The sequence below is a fragment of the Artemia franciscana genome, unplaced genomic scaffold, assembly GCF_032884065.1.
Source record: "Artemia franciscana unplaced genomic scaffold, ASM3288406v1 Scaffold_1283, whole genome shotgun sequence".
NCBI classification, from domain to species: domain Eukaryota; kingdom Metazoa; phylum Arthropoda; class Branchiopoda; order Anostraca; family Artemiidae; genus Artemia; species Artemia franciscana.
In genome coordinates, this window is record NW_027062782.1 from 22,501 (window position 1) to 44,129 (window position 21,629).

The 21,629-nt window shown below is 34.0% G+C and overlaps 1 protein-coding gene across 1 annotated transcript in view; it reads left to right on the forward strand.

The window, feature by feature from the left end:
• LOC136042438 (nephrin-like) overlaps window positions 1–17,660 on the forward strand; it is a gene marked incomplete at its 5' end in the record, with an annotated part of 21,121 nt that extends 3,461 nt beyond the window's left edge. Inside the window, 2 exons of the mRNA XM_065727402.1 lie at window positions 15,373–15,555; window positions 17,528–17,660. Coding sequence (XP_065583474.1) covers window positions 15,373–15,555; window positions 17,528–17,580 — 236 coding nt within the window. The remainder of the gene's footprint in view (window positions 1–15,372; window positions 15,556–17,527) is intronic.
• Window positions 17,661–21,629: the final 3,969 nt, after the last annotated feature.

Genomic DNA, 21,629 nt, shown 5'->3' on the forward strand with positions numbered 1-21,629 from the left:
TTTCGTTTTTCGTAGTGCATGTTGTGTTTGTTTTGGCTGCACAAAGGGCATAAAATTATTCAGTTTCGAAAAAAATCTGGCTAATCCTGTTTTACGGTTCTATGTTATTTATATTATAGTTCCGTAAATGTCTAACCCAAAGGGATATGAGGGGGGGTCCAAGTATTTGCATCTGTGAGGGGTCATACGGGCCATTATCAGGGGAGATATTGCTATCTGGTTTTGAGTATTTGTACCCTTATACATACATCCTAGTGCAGGTCGTGTTTCTTCTGCAGAGGCCGTAGAATACATCAAAATTATAAGTAATCAGAAACCCAAGCTCTTTGTTTCTTTATATCATGTATGTACAATTAGCTGTGTTCATAGGTAAACGTACGTATGATCCTTCCCAACCTCTACCCAGTCTACATGTATTTATTCTGCTTATGCTGTTTGTCGTTGTTCCAATTTGGGCTATTTCTTCCCTAAACAACTAAGAATAATATTTTTCAGATTTAAGTATAAATGTCAAAATATTCAGTAAGATAATATTTATGTTAGTTAATCTGGTACTTGTGTATTATTCAGAACACACTCAATAAGTGAAGATAAGTTCTCTCGTGAAACAAACTTCGATGCAGATACATTTTAATCAAATATTTATATATAGAGGTGGTTAGGTTAGGTAAAGTATTTGATATAATGCACCCCCCCCCCTAATTTGCAAATATGTAGCCGAAACTTTTGATAAAGCTAATGAAATAAAACAAAATATGATGAAAACATAATAGTTTATTAGGATTCACGTTGTGTCCATTGGCGCACTGTTTTGTTGTGGGCAACAACCCCTTATCCTGGAAAAATATAATTGCCTCTTTTTCAGTCTTTAGAAAATCCCAAATCTTCATTTCAAAATCCATGTTCAGACTCTATCTTCTATACCTATGCGTAGCAAACTAAATTGAGTTCTGTCTTTGTGGCTATGAAACTGGATTTTCGTATCGTAGTTTGTTTCACGAGAGAACCTACCTTCACCTATTGAGTGTGTTCTGAATAATACACAAGTACCGTTAGTCTCCATTATGAGGGATGATAAAGCCATTGATCATTCAAAATATAACTTTGCTTTTTTTCTTCTAAAGAATAGGATGTTAAGCTTAAGGTTGAAGGGTAAGGAACTTACTTTTTTCTTCAAAAATATTTAAACATTTTGAATGCTCTTCTTGGCCACTTACATGTTTAATAAATATGATTATAATTAAATATAACGATTTTAATTTAATATAATAATTAAATATGATCAATAATTTTTGATTATAATATTCTTCCTTCATTACAGTGCTTCAACCAACATTTTTAAATAATTGCCAGTTTTTTTTCTAAATTATATGACAATTTATTTGTCTATATATAAATATACGAACGGGGTCTGGGGGTCTTAAAGACAGTCTTAAATCTTTGAAAATGAAAATTTTATGTATTTGCCACACTAAAATGGCCCTAATCCAAATTACAAATACTATACATATTGACTTCTAAATGCCTAAAGATCTGGTATATTATTTGTTTATCATAATAAAATCCTACAAAAAGGGGGTAGGGACCTCATATCTCTACTAAGTTTTAAAAATAAAAATTAGGTATTTGCCATTTTTTTCTAATAGATTCTCATTGGACTTTTTTTTCTTTTTTTTTCATAAAGTTTTCACAGATGCATAGGACATGTTTTTCGTTCGGAACAAATTTATTTCACTAATCAGGTTAGACTCTCAAACCCCTCACCCTTCTCAAAGCTTAAAACCTCTCTAGTCAAATTCATATACTCTGTATTGACTTCTAACCGTCAGTCAGACAAGTTTTTAATTGAAAATGTACAAACACTGATATAAAATTTTGATAACGTACTTAAGATTGAAAATCACCAATATTTCAGATTCCTTTTTTCAAAAAGTTGCACAGATATATAGGATAGCTTTCCCATCTTGAGCAAATTCATTTCACTAATCAAAGAGCAAACTTTCTTAATAGACATATTTCTAAACATCCGATTGTGAAAAGTCCCCCTTCTCCCAAATATTCATTGAAGAGTTGTAGTTATTCATGAGATCAAGGATAATAAGAATTAGTTTTGCCATACTTCAACGACTAGAAAGCCAGTGATTGCTTAGGGATTTCTTGATATAAACAGCTCTGAATTCAGCTGGATGGCTTTCTAAGTGCAAACAATGTCATAAGTTTAAGACCTTATTTATATGTATAGTTTTTGAAAGACCAACATTTCGGATCCTCTTAAGAACTAATACAAAACTTTCAATGATTCTGGTTAACCTTCCATCTTGTGTCATGAAATGATATAAGACATTGCGCATATATCTCATGGGCTTTCGGATCCTTTTCGGCTTTTTCGACGTTTCTGTGATTTGTTTTCAGTTATTTTAATTTAATGCGCCTTTCCTTAGCTTTTTTTCATGAACGTGGCCTCTTCTCCTAAAATAAGCCCCCCACCACAAAAATCTACACATTGGCGTCCTGGGCATCATGGAGTCATGATTGATACTGGAATACTAAAATTGCAATAAAAACTAATTTATACCCAATTTAAAGAATTCTTCCTTTTTAGCTACTTATCGTTTTGAGTTTAACTAGTATGAGGGTAAAATATGAACATCATAGCAATGACGGTCACACCCATTTGGGAAATCTCTAATATTAGCAATACCTTAAGAGGTCCTGTATCCAGTTTTTTTTCGGGGGGAGAGGGGTTACAACAAACATTTTCCTGTTTATTTCAAAAAACTTTAAAAATACATTGCAAATTTATTTATATTCATTTTGTTATGTTTTTGCAAGTCAGAAATACATATACAATGGGAGGTTGGGGTAAACAATCTAACCCCTCCCTTGGATACAGTCAAGACCCTAAGTAAAGTTGTCTCGTATTCTTTTCAAGAGATGATTGCTATTGGTTTTCTGATTAGCGGTACCGTTAGCACCATTGTTAAGATGTGAATTGCTTGGGTTACCAGCTATTTGATATAATAGTCAATAAGCTACCATTCTTTGATCTTTTACGCCACACCAGTGCCGCCAGGGTATAGTAACGTGGTCAAGCTGTTTCATAAGGTTTCTACATTCTATTCCCGCATTGATTCTACGACCAGCGTTGGTTTGCAAAGACCACGAGAGTTACGCTACCTGAAAAACTTTCTTTTGCTAACACAAAGTTATCTTGTTTAGTACAGAATTCTCTCCCTGTCCCCAACCAATCTAATTTCTGCCTCTCGCTTGACTCCCAACCCTAGTCTATGCCTAGGTGAAAATAAGTCATGGGTAAAATAAACAAGAGCTCATATGGCACTTGTGACGAAGCAAGAAGAGCTAAGAGCCAAGAGATCATCTGGTACGAGCTCTAACAAAATTCTATGAATCAATAGATTGATTTAATTGATTTAAAAAGGAAAATAAGAGGCTTAATGCTGGTCAGGATTTAAAATAAGAGCTCTGAGTCACGATGTCCCTCGAAATATCAAAATTCATTAAGATCCAATCACCCACTCGTAAGTTATAAATACCTATTTTTTTGGAATTTTTCTCTCCCTTTAGCCCCCCAGATGGTCGAATCTGGGAAAACGACTTTATCAAGTCAATTCGTGCAGCTCCCTGACACGCCTATCAATTTTCATCGTCCTAGCACGTCCAGAAGCTCCAAACTCGCCAAATCACTGAGCCCCTCCCCCAACCCCCCCAAAGGAAGCAAATCCAGTACAATTCTGTCAATCACGTATCAAGGATATTTGTTTATTCTATCCACCAAGTTTCATCCCGATTCCTACAATCCAAGTGTTTTTCCAAGATTTTCCCTTCCAACTTCCCCCAATGTCAAACGATCTGGTCGGGATTTGAAGTAAGAGCTCTGAGACATGAATTCTTTCTAAAAATCAAATTTCATTAAGATCCGATCATCTATTCCTAAGATAAAAATACCCCAATTTTCACGTTTTCCAAGAATTCCGGTTTCCCCTCCAACTCCCCCCAACGTCGCAGGATGTGGTCGGGATTTACAATAAGAACTTTAAAGCACAAGATCCTTCTAAATATTAAATTTCATTAAGATCTGGTCACCCCTCCGTAAGTTACAAATACCTCAATTTTCAAAATTACCCCCCCTCCCCTCAAATTCCACCAAAGAGAGCAGATCCCATCCGGTTATGTCAGTCACGTATCTTAGACTGCTTTTTATTCTTCCCGTCCACTTTCATCCTGATCTCACCGCTTTAAGTATTTTCTAAGATTTCCGGTCCCCCCCCCAACTGTCCCACCCCCAATTACTCTTGATCCGGTTGAGATTTAAAATAAGAGATCTGAGTTACGAGGTCCTTCTAAATATGAAGTTTCATGAAGACCTGATCATTCCTTCGTAAGTTAAAAATACGTCATTTTTTCTTATTTTTCAGAATTCACCCCCCCCCCCAAAAGATTGGATCCGTTACAATTATGTAAAGCACGTATGCAAGACTTCTGCTTATTTCCCCCCAAGTTTCATCCCGATCCCTCCAATCTAAGTGTTTTCCATGATTTTAGGTTCCCCCACCCCAAACTTCCCCCAACGTCACCAGATCCAGTTAGGATTTAAAATAAGAGCTTTGAGACACGATATCCTTCTAAATAGCAAATTTCATTGAGATCTGATAACCCATTCGTAAGTTAAAAATACCTCATTTTTTTCTAATTTTTCAGAATTAACCCCTCCCCCAACTACCCCAAGGAGAGCGGATCCGTTCCAGTTATTTCAATTATGTATCTAGGACTCGTGATTATTTTTTCCAGCAAGTTTCATCCCGATCCCTCCACTCTAAGTGTTTTCCAAGTTTTAGGTTTCCCCCTCCCAACTCCCCCCTCCAATGTCACCAGATCTGTTCGGGCTTAGAATAAGAGCTCTGAGCCACGATATCCTTCTAAATATCAAATTTCATTGAGATCGGATCACCTATTCGTAAGTTAAAAATACCTATTTTTTCTAATTTTTCAGAAATACCCCCCCCCCCCCCCAACTATCCCAATAAGAGGGGATCTGTTTCGTTTATGTCAATCATGTATCTAGCACTTGTGTTTATTCTTACCACCAAGTTTCATTCCGATCCCTCCACTCTAAGTGTTTTCCAAGTTTTAGGTTTCCCCCTCCCAACCCCCCCCCCCCCCCAACCCCCCCAATGTTACCAGATCTGGTCGGGATTTAAAATAAGAACTCTAAGACACGATATCCTTCTAAATACCAAATTTCATTGAGATCCGATTACCCGTTCGTAAGTTAAAAATACTTAATTTTTTCTAATTTTTCAGAATTACCCCCCCCCCCCTCAAATACCCCAAAGAGAGCATATCCGTTCCGATTATGTCAATTATGTATCTGGGACTTGTGCTTATTTTTCCCGTCATGTTTCACCCCGATCCCTCCACTCTAAGTGTTTTCAAAGATCTTAGGGTCCCCCCCTCCAACTCCCCCCAATGTCATCAGATCTGGTTGGGAATTAAAATAAAAGCTCTAAGACACAATATCATTCCAAACATCTAATTTCATTAAGATCTCATCACCCATTCAGAAGTTAAAAATACTTCATTTTTTCTATTTTTTCCGAATTAACCGGCCCCTCAGTTCCCCCAGATTGTAAAATTGGGAAAACAACTACTACTAATTTAAGCTGGTCCCATCCCTGATACGCCTGCAGAATTTCATCGTCCTAGCTTACCTGGAAGTGCCTAAAGTAGCAAAACCGGGACCGACAGACAGACAGACAGACCGACAGACAGACCGACCGACAGAATTGGCGACTGCTATATGTCACTTGGTTAATATCAAGTGCCATACAAAAATTTGACAGCTCACACACAATCTGACATATTCAAAACAGGGGCAAGATCAGGGTTGCCGTGTCAAAATTTTAATTTGTACCTAACAGAGCTCTAAAAATTTACTTTTTCGGGAAAAAACACGCGCATCTTTTTTCGAACAGTAGGCTACTCTCTACAAAATAAACAACCAGGGTTGGTAATCTGCACATTTACCTATTTATGTATTACTAACGGGTCACATATTAAGTATAATTAAACAGGCCTATCTTAGGGATGGAATTGACCTTGTTCTTAGAGTTTTAAATTTAATGCAAATTTATTGAAACGAACAATTGAAAACGTACATTCATATAGAACCTAAAGAGGCCATTCAAAGTCACAACGAAGAGAAAGACAAGTCGTGAAACATCAGTATTTTTATAACAATGAAAAATGAGAGTCCTAATTCCGGCTATCAAAAAATCGCTGAATTTTGTCGCAAATGTACTGAATTTTGTACCAGTTTGGCAAAATTGTACCGAATTTTCGACTTAAAGAATAAGTTGTAAACATGTAGAAATCGGAGGAAAATGTACAGAATTTGGTACAATTGTAAGCTACCACCCATACCATCACTGTACAAGATTAATTTAATAATGCACAAAACTTCGCGGGTAAATTCTCGCACGGAGGTAAGTGCCTCCTTGCACCCCGTGGCAAGAAATGCCGAAATCTAACTGAAATTATTCAGTATCCTTTGCGTATTTTGAACTCTAGATTTTACCTGAGTGAATCAACGCTTGCCAGCATTTTCAAGCTTAGAACAATTAACGAACTCTTTCAAAACGTGTTAACAGTTAGGTCCAGGGTGTAAACATTACAATTGAAGGTAAATGAAGTTAAATTTACAAAAAGGGCATTTCTTCTGATAAAAGGGCCAAGCGTATCAACACTATAGTTTGAAGTGCCAGAGATAGTGAAAATGTAATCTGGTCAGTTGAATTAGTTAACGGGACCCTTATACGGTACTTGTGTATTATTCAGAACACACTCAATAAGTGAAGTTAGGTTCTTTCGTGAAACAAATTACGATGCAGGTACATTTTAGTAAAAAAAATTTGTATATAGAGGTGGTTAGGTTAGGTCAAGTTAGGTAGGTTAAGCTTTTTCAGTCTTTTTCTTTTTCAGTCTTTGGCAAATCCCAAATCTTCATTTCAAAATCCATGTTCAGAAACTATTTTCTATCACTATACATAGCAAAGTAAATTGAATTTTGTCTTTTTGGCTATGAAGTCGGTTTTTCTCATAAAATGTACTTGCCTCGTAGTTTGTTTCATGAAAGAACCTAACTTCACTTATTGAGTGGGTTCTGAATGATACATAAACTTATATGTTTATGTATTTATACATTTATACATATCTTGAACAGTTAGGAAAAATTGAGAGTAATAATTTCAATAAAAAAAGCCATAATATGTAGTTGTTGACAGTAGCGGGTACCAAATAAAAATAAAAAAAGAAACCTAGGTGAAAAATCAGAAGAAAAATAATCTAAAAAGACATGGCATCTAACAGCTTAAGAAGAAGTAGCTTTCCTTCGAAGTTTTAGAAGTCAACACATTGTTAACGTTTGAAATTTTACGGACGAAAAGCGCTGTTAAAATTAATTAACCAGTTTCGCCCATTTATCTTCACGTTTTGATGTGGCAACACTGACGAAAATTTTAGCAATTCCCTAAAATTAATCAGTTTGAAACAATCTAAAGACAAACATTAAAAATAGCAATTTTCAAGCATGTGTATAGGGGGACTGTAATTTCTTTGGTGCTTCAACTGAAAAGAGCTACTATTCAAGAGAAAAAGATAATTTATCTCAAATTTCTTATAAATACAATACGCTGTAATAGTCCTGTTCAATTTTTCCTTAGTTTACATATATTTTCTGTCTAAAAAATGTTAATTAAAGATTAAGAATATTTTTTTAAAATAATAATGCTGTTAATAATGATGCCATTAATAATAATATTAAATAATATTTTTTTTCTTAATTTGTATATATTTTCCGTTCTAAAAATATTGTATAATTTAAATAAATTTATGGATATTTTCATCCTAAAAGCAGATATTTACATAAAAAAGTAAACAGCTGGTACGCAACAATGAAATATTGAAAAACTAAATTTAACCTCAGTCTGTAACAGAATTGTGCTTGTAATGAAATCAGGTTGTGGCATGTGGCCTTTTGTAAAGTTGTCCGTAAATGTGGGGGGTATTACGAAATATCTCGTAGTACCTGCCGCATAACTAAACACACGAAACACAATAACTAAAAATAGAACTCAAAAATGCAATAAAAATGATGGAGCATTAACCTATGTGTTTACAAATCACCAAGAAATAATTTTTAGGCCTATAAAAGAATGCTATTTGTTTTTTGTTTTTTTACTTTTGATAAGGGAATATCGTATGTTTTGAATAGCACGTTCAGTTAAAACAGGAAAAAAAATAATATAAAATAAAAGGAAAATAATTAAAATAAAAAAAGAAAGGTATTAATTTACAAGAGGTTTTTAATTCATTTACTCACCTTTATTATTCTTAATTATGAATTATAGCTTACTCACACATTAGAGTTGTCTGTAAATATGGGAGGCATTACGAAATAAAACTAATACAGTAGCTAAAAGATAGAATACAAAACTTTATTTACTCAACTTCATTATTTTTACTTACAAATTATTTAAAACAAATATCCAAAAGAAACATTAGCAATATGTATAAAACACTATTATGGGTTTACTTTAGATTTTAACACACCCTTTTCGTTTCAAATCAGAAATCAGGTGTAGCTAGGGAAGTTTTCTTATATATGTTGAAAATAATTCGAAAAGACATGCAAAATTAGATGTAGAAACTTCATCTAGACCAGTAGTAAATCTAGGGGACTGAGGAAGGGCTCCCCTTTATTTAGGCCCAGTTTAATCTTGTGCCGTTATTCCTAGAGTAAAGGCGGTAAGTCGCAGCTCATCAACTAGGATAATTGGGCATTAAAAAAATTCACTTATCCTCTCAATTTAATCCCTGGGGATAATCAAGCATTGTTTAGTAAAATCCCTGTGACTTTTAGTTGGAACTTTCTTCTTCTTAATTTTAAATTATTTAAACTGAACGTTCAAAGAATAGATTAATAATTACGAAAGAATAGATTAATAATTGTCTGTTCACCTTAGAGTTTCAAGCGCGTTTTTCACTTCCCTAATGAAAATCTCTTTTCAAAATCTTCTATTATGCACAAATATAAAATCACCGAAAATATCCATAGAGTAACAGGGGAAGATTTCTCGGATACGTCGGAAGAGACGTTTGAAAATTATATGCATTTTTTTAGTGCATAGGGAGTTTGTGACAAATCCAGGTGGAGGTGGTTCCACCTTGCTTGGCTACGGTTTAAATGTGCAGTTTAACTTACATTTATACGACTATTAAGAGAAACAAACTAAAGTCTACAAATCAGCTAAATCAAAGTTTTCAAAAGTCTACGTAGAGTCTACGTGCTCCTTATGATTGACAAGGATAATCGTAAGGCGAATACACAATCTATCCCATTCCTTCCGCAATTTAGCGAAGATAGGAAATGTAAATAATTGAGGTGCTTAAATATTTATTTTATTAATTATTTTATTTTATATAATATATAAAGTAGGCAAAGAGTAGCGTATGCCCTTTTGCGAGATTAGGGGAAAATTTAATTTGCCCCCTTCCACCAAACCCGAAATTCCAAGTCCTCTCTCTCGCCCCTAGAGCCTCTTTCGAAAGTTTTAACTCAAGTTCCCCCATTTGTGAGACAAAACAGGATATTCTTTAAAAAATACGAAAAAATTTGTCGTTTTTTTGAAAGATCTCAAACCCCATTCAATCTCAGTAATAATAGTCACTTACTTATAGGCTCTGGGTATTAACACTCTCTTGTCCCCAAAATCTGCGGAGTATGATTGTAAAAGTACTTCGGATAAATATTGGCTTCCTGTCGGTTTAATCAGGGGATTGTTTTCAAACTAGTAATTGTCTGTGGGTTAAGAACCCTTACCAATTAAAGTAAAGCAAGATAATTATCTGTGATTTTTAAGATTCAAGTCTTACACATTATACTTACGTTTAAAACATTTAAGCCAAATATTGAAAAGACGCAGTAATAATTCTTACAAAACATTATTATTTACTCTTCTGAGATTTTCATCCACGATTTTCACTTCTTTGGTAAGGATTTCTCTATAAGAATCTTATATTTTCTATCATGGAGCAACAGGGAAAGTCTTTTTTGAATATGTTAGGGCAAGATTGGAAGACAATTATGAAAATTAGATTCAGGAGTTTAGTGCTTTCAGTTTATTGACACTTTTTGAATTATGTAAATGTATCAAAAGGAGCTACTAATTTTCTTGGAAAGGTTGAACTTTTCTGGAAAGTAGGAGATATAAAAAGTTTCGGCTATAATGGATGTAGTAGTAGAAAGCTTTTGTAATTATACTGCTTTCAAAAGTAAATGGGTAACAAAAATAGAAGTAAGAAAATAGTAAAAATAGTAAAACTGTCAACAATTTGAACGTTTTATAACATTTTGTATTAATAATATGATTCTCAATTCATTTCAATTTTTTATTGATAAAAAAAAGATAGTAACTAAATTACTAATAACGATCCCAAAAAGATACAAAAAAGCACTTGCGAAGTGGCATGATTGAATTTTTTTGCACGTGAAGTTTTTCATATATATATATATATATATATATATATATATATATATATATATATATATATGATTGTAAGGTTTGAAAGTGTTATCATTGGGTTTTCCTGATGATTGTTGAAAAATATTATAAATACTGTTTTCTTTTAATAAATTTATGTTAGCTTTTCAAAATATTCCTTCTTTATATAATCTATAACAGAATACAATAAATGAGTGGGTCATATAAATAAATGCTGGGTCAAGGTTTAAATACGTATAATCGGCGTTAATAATAATTTCTATTATATATTTAATAACGAAAGAAATGAAAGAAAGGCAGTAATTAATAATGAAAGAAAGATTGAAATAGTCAGGTCATCTTGTATAGCATGATATGCTGCCGAAAATAGCGCTTTTCAGTAAGCCAGGTGAAGGGCCATGGGAAATGGGTGGGGATTTTCATGGGTGCAGTAGTTTTTCTATTGGTATGGAATGGGTTCGTACAAAAACGCTTAAAATTTGTCGGAATTTCATGGGGGAGGCTAAATAATGAACCTCTGAATAGAGTTTTGGGTGGGGGAGCGTTTGGAGCCGCTATTACCATTAGGTGGTTGGGTGATACGATGGGTTGTCAACACTACTTGTGATAAGATGAAATCTGTGTTCAAGATTTTAATATTTATAATAATAATAGTAATAATAGTAATAATAACATTTATTACCCCCAAATATACAAAAGTATAAACAGTGGAGTACAGAGAAAAAATTAATAAACAAAGCAAAAACAAAAGTACACGTAACTCAACAATGGCAAGCACAATAAATCTAATATAACAAAGAAAAACAGTATAATAAAATAGACTAACAGATCAGTAGAACAGACGAAGTAAAGCTGCATTTATAACTAGAAATTAAATAAAAAAAAACTAATTTTTTTAGCTGAAAGTAAGGAGCGACATTAAAACTTAAAACGAACAGAAATTAATCCGTATATAAAATGGTGTGTCCCCTCCGCAATGCCTCACTCTTTACGCTAAAGCTTTTAATTGTTTTAAAAAGCAGAATTGTGGCAAAGAGTCAAGTTTTTAATTGTTTTAAAAAGTAGAATTGTGATAAAGAATCAAACTTTAGCGTAAAGAGCAAGAGATTGCGGAGGGGACAAGCCATTTTATATACGGAGTAATTTCTGTTCGTTTTAAGTTTTAATGTCGCTCCTTACTTTCAGCTAAAAAAATTTTTTTTTTTTTTATTTCTGAACGTTTTTGAATTAATGCATGTTTGGTTTTGGCTCTCCGCATATAAATTATTAAAATGAAATTTGTATATTAATTCTTTTTTTTGGCTAAATGGCTTTCTCTTAGTTTTGATCAGACGATTTTGAGAAATAAGGGGTGGAGAAGGAGGCCTAGTTGCCCTCCAATTTTTCGGTTGCTTAAAAAGGCAACTAGAACTTTTAATTTTTAACGAACGTTTTTTATTAGTAAAAAGTATACATAACTTATAAATTAGCAACTTACTTAACAAACTTTCATAATCTTATATTTTTATTATGTATACAAGGGGTTTTGTATCCTCGTTAATACCTCGCTCTTTACACTAAATCTAAAGTTTTGTCCCAATTCTTTAAGAATGACCCCTGAATCAGAAAGGCCGTAGAATAAATAGTTGAAATTACTAAAAATACTTTAGGATAAAGAGCGAGGTATTTATCTCCTCCTAAATACCTCGCTCTTTATGCTAAAGTATTTTTAGAACCCCTCATATGCGTTATAATCTCTGTTTGTTTTAAGTTTCAATGCTAATCCTTCCTTTCATTTGAAAAAACGTTTTCATGTTTATTTTTCATTGTTTTCTTATAGTAATGCTAGAAAATCATGTACCCTTTTGCTTGAATTTTTCTTCCACCATGACAGATTCCACCAAGGAAAGATCCTCCAACAAAGCCCCCTCCCCTCAGCCCCACCCCCCAAACAAAATAAAATCCTCCTGAAAACGGCTGTACACTTCCCAATAACCATTACTTTATGTAAACACTGGCCAAAGTTTGTAACTTGCAGCCCCTCCCCCAGGGATTGTGGGGGAGTAAATTATCCCTAAATACATAGTTACTATGGTTTTCGACTATGTTGAACAAAATGGCTATCTCAAAATTTTGCCTCGTTGACATTGATAAAAAAATGAGCGTGGGAGGGGGCCTAGATGCCCTCCAATTTTTTTGGTCACTTAAAAAGGGCACTAGGACTTTTCATTTCCGTTAGAATGAGCCCTCTTGCGACATTCTAGGACCAATTGGTCGACACGATGACCCCTGGAAAAAAAACAAAAAACAAAAAAAAAACAAACAAATGAACACGCACCCGTGATTTGTCTTCTGGCAAAAAATACAAAATTCCACATTTTTGTAGATAGGAGCTTGAAACTTCTACAGCAGGGTTCTCTGATACGCTGAATCTAATGGTGTCATTTTCGTCAAGATTATATGACTTTTAGGGGGTGTTTCCCCCTATTTTCTTAAATATGGCAAATTTTCTCAGGCTCGTAACTTTTGATAGGTAAGACTAAACTTGATGAAACTTATATATTTAAAATCAGCATTAAAATGCAATTCTTTTGGTGTAGCTATTAATATCAAAATTCAATTTTTTAGAGTTTCGGTTACTATTGAGCCGGGTCGCTCCTTACTACAGTTCGTTACCACGAACTGTTTGATATTTACAAACACAGTATAGACCGCCGCTCATCTTTCACATTCATCAAATTCATCATTTATTAATAACCCACAAAGATAACCCTATGGAGAAAAGAAAAAGCAAACAAAATTAACAAAACGACAGAAAAAAAAGAAAAAAAAAGAAACTAAATACTTATCCTACATAACACATAAATAACAAGAGCAATATAACTAAACTAGAAAGATAACTTATAAGAAGAATCAGATTATGGCAGCATCGCCCCATACAGGGAATTATTCTTGCAGAGAGATTGGACATAGCGAGACAGCCGATTTTGGACGGCCAGGTATGGATCAAGAATGCCATATCTTTCACAAATCCAATAGTTTCTAGTCCAGGATGGTAGGCCTAACAAGAACTTACAAAAACGGTAAAAGCATGACCGGATGGTACGTTTATTCCGAATGGTTAATAGAGCCCAAAACGGGGAAAGACCAATAACATGTGGCTGCACCAGCGCATTGAAAAGTCTTCTTCTGATATGTCTATTATAATTTGTCTTGGTAGATATGAGTAGACCATAAGATTTGCGGATATTACTGGTCAAATGTTCAACTAGCAGTGATCTCGTAGATATCACATCACAACCGATTGGGAGCCCGAGGTAAACTAAACTAGGCGCTGGTCTCACGACACTATTTTCAAGTCGGATATCAGGAGCGTCATCTGAGCTTTGACGGTTGAAAACAACAATTTCGCTCTTACTTTTGTTAAAAGACAGGTTTATTTCGGAATAAGCGTTTTTTAGAATATCAAAGTTCTTTTCTATCATCCCAAAAGAACGGCTTAAATTCAGTATATCATCGGAATAATTTAACAGTGATATATCTCTACCTCTAAACACAAGACTCATCTCAATATCTTTTTTGTTATTCTACAACACTATTATTGTAAAGGGTAGAGGATGAAACTGCACCTTGCCGTATGCCTTTTTCTACAGGAAATACTATAGCCGAAATTTGTGAGCCATCAATCGTCAAGACTTTAATTCTAACCTTCAGTTTCTTATATAAATTTTGTAGTGGTAGGACGATTGATCTGTCAAGGCCACGTTTGAGCGCACACGACAGTATCCGAGCATGGACGCCAGAATCGAACGCTCGGCGTACATCATGACTAGCTGCTATAACCCTTTCCCCTGTCTGGTCACACTCTAAAAGTACATTACAAATGAGATGGTGAACATGTTCCCTACAAAAAGATTGTTTAAAACCAAATTGGTTATCAGGGCCTTTCACAGACTCTATATAACTCATCAATAAAAAGAAACTCAAAAATTTTGCAAAAAACTGGGGCAGCTGTTATGGGGCGGTGAGAACTGCATTGAGCAGGGTCTTTTCTTTTCTTTAATACCGGTCCGTATTAAATATTAAATTCAAGTCCGTGAAGAAACCTACTTTTCTGAGATGTTTTTAAAACCACGTTCACCACAAAGTAGTCCCATGGCAGCGTGTCTGCCGAATTTTTTTCCATGAGGGTAAATAGTAATAATACTAATAAAATAAATAAGTACGAAAACTTGCTGATGCTATCAATCTAAATTTGGGAATTCGGGATATTTTGCAATGACTTGGGTTGAGAGTCTTCCCTGAGTTTGTCCATATTTTAATATTCAAATCTTTATAGATGTTTCTAATAATTTTTTTTCGAGTAAAAATATATTAAATTTTTCCTCGTTTAATATGTTTATATATGATCACAAATGCCCCGACTAATTTTATTCTTTAAGTTGTTTTGAATTTTGTATGAAATGTGGGTTTTTGACAATTTGAATCCTTTTAAAATTTAGTGGGAAAAGGCAGTTTATTTGTTTACTTCCTCAAGGGGGATTTAAGATTAATTTATAGTTTTAGCTTTTGGAAGGGAGGAGGGGGCCGTTGAAAATTTCTCACAACATTTTGAATATACTAGTGAAAGAAACGTTTTAAAAACTAGGATGGTAAGTATTCATAATGTACAAAATTTTAAATCAGATTCAGTTTTATTCCATTTTGGGCCAACTTTTGTTTTTTCGTCGCACTCTTATGTTTCATACACTCATTGAATTTGTTCACTTTGTGCTTATTTTGTGATTGCACTGCATGTTTTGTCTTCTGTTAGATTTATTTGATGAGAATATGACTGAACGTGAGCGCATGATGGCCGAAATATTGAAGGATCGAGCCGATGTATCAAAAATCGTAATTGTTGGTGTATCGATAGCTGTATCGTTACTGCTGATTTTGAACCTTGTTATTGCCTTTGTTTGCTGCTTTCGTAGAAAAAAGAAATTGCTTGAAGAAGGTTTGTATGTGCTTTTTTTGTCTTTTTTGTTATCGAATCAGTAGGTACCACATACCTTTTAAAAAAATCTGTTGTTTGTTACTATGATTCAATTTTTTATTTCTATATTTCTATTTATCGTTCTTTTTTAATGTTTTGTATTTGTCTTTTTCCGGGTCCAGATTTAAATCTCCAGAAAAAAAACATCCCCGCGAAACTTTAAAAATATTATTCTCCCTTGTTTGTAAAATTGTAAAAATTATAAAATGTTGAACAATTTTAGATCATAAACATAAAAGAGAAAACAATAATTTATTTTTCTAATTAATTATTTTTATTTTCTATAAATTATTTAATTGATTTATTTATCTAATCTTAAAGGTCATTCTACTGCTGAATCATTCCCATATTCAAACCCGTGTTAAACGTGAGGTATATCTTTTTGTTTTGGGAAGAAGAATATTCAAAACATATTTTATATTGTTGCTACGTTCTGCTTATTCTAGTATTAATATATATATATATATATTTATGCGAGGCGTGTTTTTTAATTAAGGTCCATTTGAATATAAGTACAAAACGAAAGATCATTTCAAAAAAGTAAATTTATTTTCAGAAAGTGCTTGCTTTACTCAATTTTTTTCGACATAGTTACCAAGTTTTTTGAAACACTTATCATAACTCTCAACTATTTTTTAGGTAAAATCTGTAAGAACTTGCCACCGTTTCCAATAACCAAGATTTCACTGCTGTTTCTACGTCGCCGTCATCTTTTTAACGGTTGCCACCGAGGTGGCAGCCGGTTGAACTGGAAACGAAACAGGAGTTTTGCATATCGAGGCAACAGAACTTGGGATGGAAGCACACTCACTCCCCTGAAAATTTGAAGGCCAAAAATTCTCTGTCCCAACGCAAAAACATGGTGTCGGTGTTTGGGAATGGGTATGTTGTTTTTTTGATCGACTTCATGCGACGGAGGAACCACAGTCAGTGCAGAGGCTGGAGAAGCATACTGCCTAACCCTCAGGAAGCTCCGCAGAGTGATTAAAAAAAAAGCAAAAAAACTTGGCAAGCTGACAAATGAAATTGTCCTTCTTCATGACAATCCAAGACCTCACACTACTGGTTAGACCCCTAATTTGTTCGACAATTTTGGCTCTGAAGTTTTAGAATACCCACAATACAGTTCTGATCTTGCGCCGATTGATTACCATCCGTTTCTCCACCTCGAACAGCACCTCAGTGGCGAACATTACAATGATGATGACGACGTAAAAACGGAAATGAATTCCTGGTTAGTGAAACAGGCGGCAAGTGTTTATACAGCAGATGCTTTAAAGTTAATTGAAATGTTTGCTAAGTATTACAACAAACTTGGGAACTATGCTGTTAAATAGAGTAAAGTATGTATTTTTAGAAAATAAATTTTATGTTTTAGATAATCATTTGCTATGTACTTATGATGTTACTGATCTCAATTAAAAAACACCGCCTCGTATATAAATATGTATATGTAAGTTGTCTGTGTGTGTGTGGGTCTGTCTGTCGGGTAAAAACGAAGAATACCTTTGCTTGATTGCTGTATCTATTTCTTTCATCCATTCAGCACATTACTAACTCATCACTCGGTGTTCATTCTGCTCACTATATTTCTCTGTTTCATATAATCGTCTCTTTTTATGTTTTTCTCTTTCTCATACTTACTCACTCTTTCACATTCTCTCTCACTTAATTCGGCATTTGCTTAGTCATTAGTTCATGGCTCATTAGCTCACTCGCATTTCTCTATTTCCTGCAAACCTCTCTGTCTCTTTTTTCTCTGGTTTTCTCCCTTTCTCTCATTTCTCTCTCATTCACTCCTCCAGGGCTCTCCACTCAATCCCTCATTCGTTCTTTCTGTAGTTTAGCTTCAAAATATTCCATGGCAGTTCCCTCAACAGACATTTAAGATTTCAAATTGAGTCCCTTACTTTACCAAAATTAATTTTTCCAGCAGCCTCGAGCGATGGTTGTAGTTCCAGTAAATCCGGTACAATTGAAATGTAAGCCCCAAGCAGTTACAACGGCACTGGTACTGGAGAAACTTTGAGTTCAATCTCAGAGAAAAGTGAAACATATAGTCATAATGGAAGCCATGAAGATTATCAGGTAAGACTCATATCTGGGTTGTAATCCCTTCTTACGTAGGAATCATCTTAATGAAGGGATCTTGGCTTTAGAAACTTCTGACTCGTGACTACTAATGGAGTTCGGTGGCAATGCCGTAGATTTTTCTTCATGAATAATGGAAAATACCGGGCAAGATAGACTTATTTCCACTGGGTCATATGAAAAAAACAAAGGATTAAAATGATGTTAATGATATATTTTGGAGTTTGAGATGGATTGCATTAAATAAGTATGGAATCTTGTCACAAATGATTAATAATATAAAACTTAATAATCTGTTAAAGGCTGAAAATCCAGTGATAAGAGGTAAACACAGTTAATTCATTTAATAATTCAAATCATAAAAATTAAAAAAACTGTATTAATTGAAAAACCAATTTAAAAACATACTTAATTAAGAAACTTACTAAGAGGCAAATTCAAATTATTAATTAATTGCAAAAATATTGAACATTAACAAAAATAATATTATTTAAAAGTATTAAAAGAAGACTCTTACAATTATAATGCTAAAATATTAAAATCATAATGGTTAAAATAGTTGTAAATTCATTTAACATATCTTCGATTTAGTACAACATTAAACGTATTGAATGCTTTAGACGCATACCCAATGGGAAGAAAGTAAAAAAAAAGCCTAAAGAGGTTATTCTATTGTTAATCGTTACGAAAAAGAAGCAACATCAAAAGACAAATCAATTTATAAAAATGAGACAACAAAGAAGGAAAAACTGTGACTTGAAGATGGACAAATACCCAAAATCAAACTAGGGTGACACAAAACCCTCATCAGCGGAATCGTAGCTTGGTTAAATTTACTAAGACTCTCAGTCCTCTACTTTAAGTATCTAAAAATATCTGAAGTGTAGACGAATCAAGAGATGTCACCCGAGTGATTTGTTTCTCGGTTCCAGGTCCAGATGAGTAGTTTCCTCTTGCGCTGTCTTTCGAAATTTTCTGGTGACCTAGGTCATTGCGAAACAGTAAGATCTTTATCCCAATTTTAATAATAACCATTGCGATACAATTCATCCCCCTCCTGTTACCAGGTGTTAAGGAGGGATTATTTTATGGATTATGTTCTCTCTTTTAAGTATTCTCATGTCATGGTTAAGTAAATGACAATATTTTACTCAATTCTGCTTTAAATATTGTATTTAAGGAGAACGATATAAATGCAACAAAAGATAAATGATCTTTACATCTTTGCAATGATCTTTAAGATAAAATGTAAACGATATAAATGCATTGTCAATGCCTGTGACACCATCAAATTCCCCCTTTCCCACCAATGTGGGTTAATGTCTCTATCATAAACTATGGATGATTCAAGCTAGAAGATGCTCCGTTTTAGTTTTGCTCTGGGGGTTAACGTTGTTCTTCTAACAACGCACTTTGGAAGTACATCAACCTGGATAATCAAAGGTTTAGAATTCAATGGGACGGAATCCAGGACAATCAATATCGAATTCAATGTGAATGTAAGAAATCCAATTAAAGAAATTTTGTCCAAAAACCTGAACCATCCAATGCGACAAGATAAATCCGAACAGCTAAAGCAAAAGGTATGTAAAACTGCCTAATGGTCATTCTTAATGAATCTCAGTTTCTAGAATTGAAAACATGCGAAAACGAGCATCACAACAAATCACAAACAAAATGAAACGCATTGAAATTTGTGATAAAAAGACATGTGCAACAAGCATTACAACGAATTACAAACGAAAATCAAGCACAGCGAAATCTGCGGCTAGAATACGTGCGACAACGAGTATCACAAGGAATCACAATTGCAAAGGGTGGACAACGAAATCTGTGGTTACAAGAGAACCGACAGCGAGAATCACACATACAAGCAGGCCACGTACCAGTGCCAGGAACCGAGCGAAGCACAGCATATAACTTAAGTAGACATATCAACATATATTGCATTAATATACATTCAATAAAATATGAATATCCAATACTAATGATAAATGTACATAATGCATATTTCTAAATAAAATAGGTATTATCAAAATGTAATTATAATATCAAATAACTATTCGTTTTTTATTATTTCAGTGCAGAGGACTTTTATTTTCAATTATTCTTACTTTTTATAGAAATGTATACAGTAATAAAAAAATAGTTAGAAATTATATTTTGTTCTCGGCCGCTTGGATTAAATATACCACGAGCAGGTTCATTTTTCACTTTCAGATCCTTATTATATCCGAAGAGACAACAAAGTTGAGAAAAAAAAGTGACTAGGAGATTAATGAATCCAGTAAAACACCAGACTTTCTAATTGTAGTTTTTCCTCTTGTTTTATTGGCAAGACTTACAGGACTTTCTCTTCTCATTTCTATTGCTCAATTGGCCGGATGAAGCTCAAGGAGACAGTAAAGAAATTTCTATCTGTGGAACATACTTTCCATTGTTGATAGAAAATGCTTCTTTATTCAGTAATGTCCTGGTTGTCAATTCAAAAAAATGTTGGGATGGGGGTAAACGTATGTGTCAAAATTTCGGGGACGGGCAATTTGTTGTTATTTCAATTTAATCTGTGAAAATACAAGAAGTAATAAATCAATGTGAATACTAAAATTAGAATTTTCAAAATCAAGGGGCGGGAGGGGCAACAGATCTTGGAGAGAAATTATTTTTATAGCTTTAGCTTTTAGATTAGCTATTGGCTGACTGCATCTCATCAACACTGTCAATTATATATTGTTGATACTAAAAGCATTTAATTCTCTTTCGATCTTTCCGCTAATTTGCAATTGAAACGGGAACCTTCAAGAAGAAGTAGAGAATAACTTTAAAATAGTTTTCATTGAAGTGACGTAATTCCCTCCCTTATTATTTATTTCTCACCCAGTGCTGCCCGAAAATTATTAATATTCTACATTACATGCATTTAATTCTCAGTTGATATTTAAATCAATTTACGATTAAAACTGACGGAAACCTTCAAAAAGAAAGAGAAAATGGCTTTAAATCCCTTCTAGAAAAGCCATGTAATTTTTTATCTTCTTCTCTAGTCCTTAAGAGACGGCTTAGTACTGTAGTGAGTTCTTAGTAAGGAGCGACCTGGCTCAATAGTAACCGAAACTCTAAAAAATAGAATTTTGATACCAATAGTTACATCAATAGAATCGCATTTTCATGCTGATTTTAAATATATAAGTTTCATCAAGATTAGTGTTACCCATCAAAATTTACGAGCCTGAGAAAATTTGCCTCATTTTCGAAAATAGGGGGAAATACCCCCTAAGATTCATACAATCTTAACGAAAATCACACCATCAAATTCAGCATATCAGAGAACCCTATTGTAGAAGTTTCAAGCTCCTATCTATAAAAATGTGGAATTTCGCATTTTTTGCAAGAATACGGATCACGGATGCGTGTTTTTTTTTTCAGGGGTGATCGTATCGACCCAGTGGTTATAGAATCTTGCGAGAGGGCTTATTCTAACGGAAATGAAAAGTTCTAGTGCCCTTTTTAAGTGACCAAAAAATTGGAGGGCACCTAGGCCCCCCCACGCCAATTATTTTCCCAAAGTTACTGGATCAAAATTCTGAGATAGCCATTTTATTCATAGTAGTCGAACAACCTTATAAATATGTCTTTGGGGATGACTTACTCCCCCACAGTCTCCGTGGGAGGGGCTACAAGTTACAAACTGTGACCAGTGCTTACATATAGTTAAGGTTATTTGGAAGTGTACAGAAGGTTTCAGGGGGATTTTTAGGTTTAGGGAGGGGGGTTGAGAGGAGGGAGAGATGTTGGCGGAACTTTCCTTGGAGGAATTTGTCGTGGGGGAAGAAAATTTTCATGAAGGGAGTGCAGGATTTTCTAGCATTATTAAAAAAAAAAACATTTAAGAAACAAATATGAAAAAGTTTTTTCAACTAAAAGTAAGGAGAAGCATTAAAACT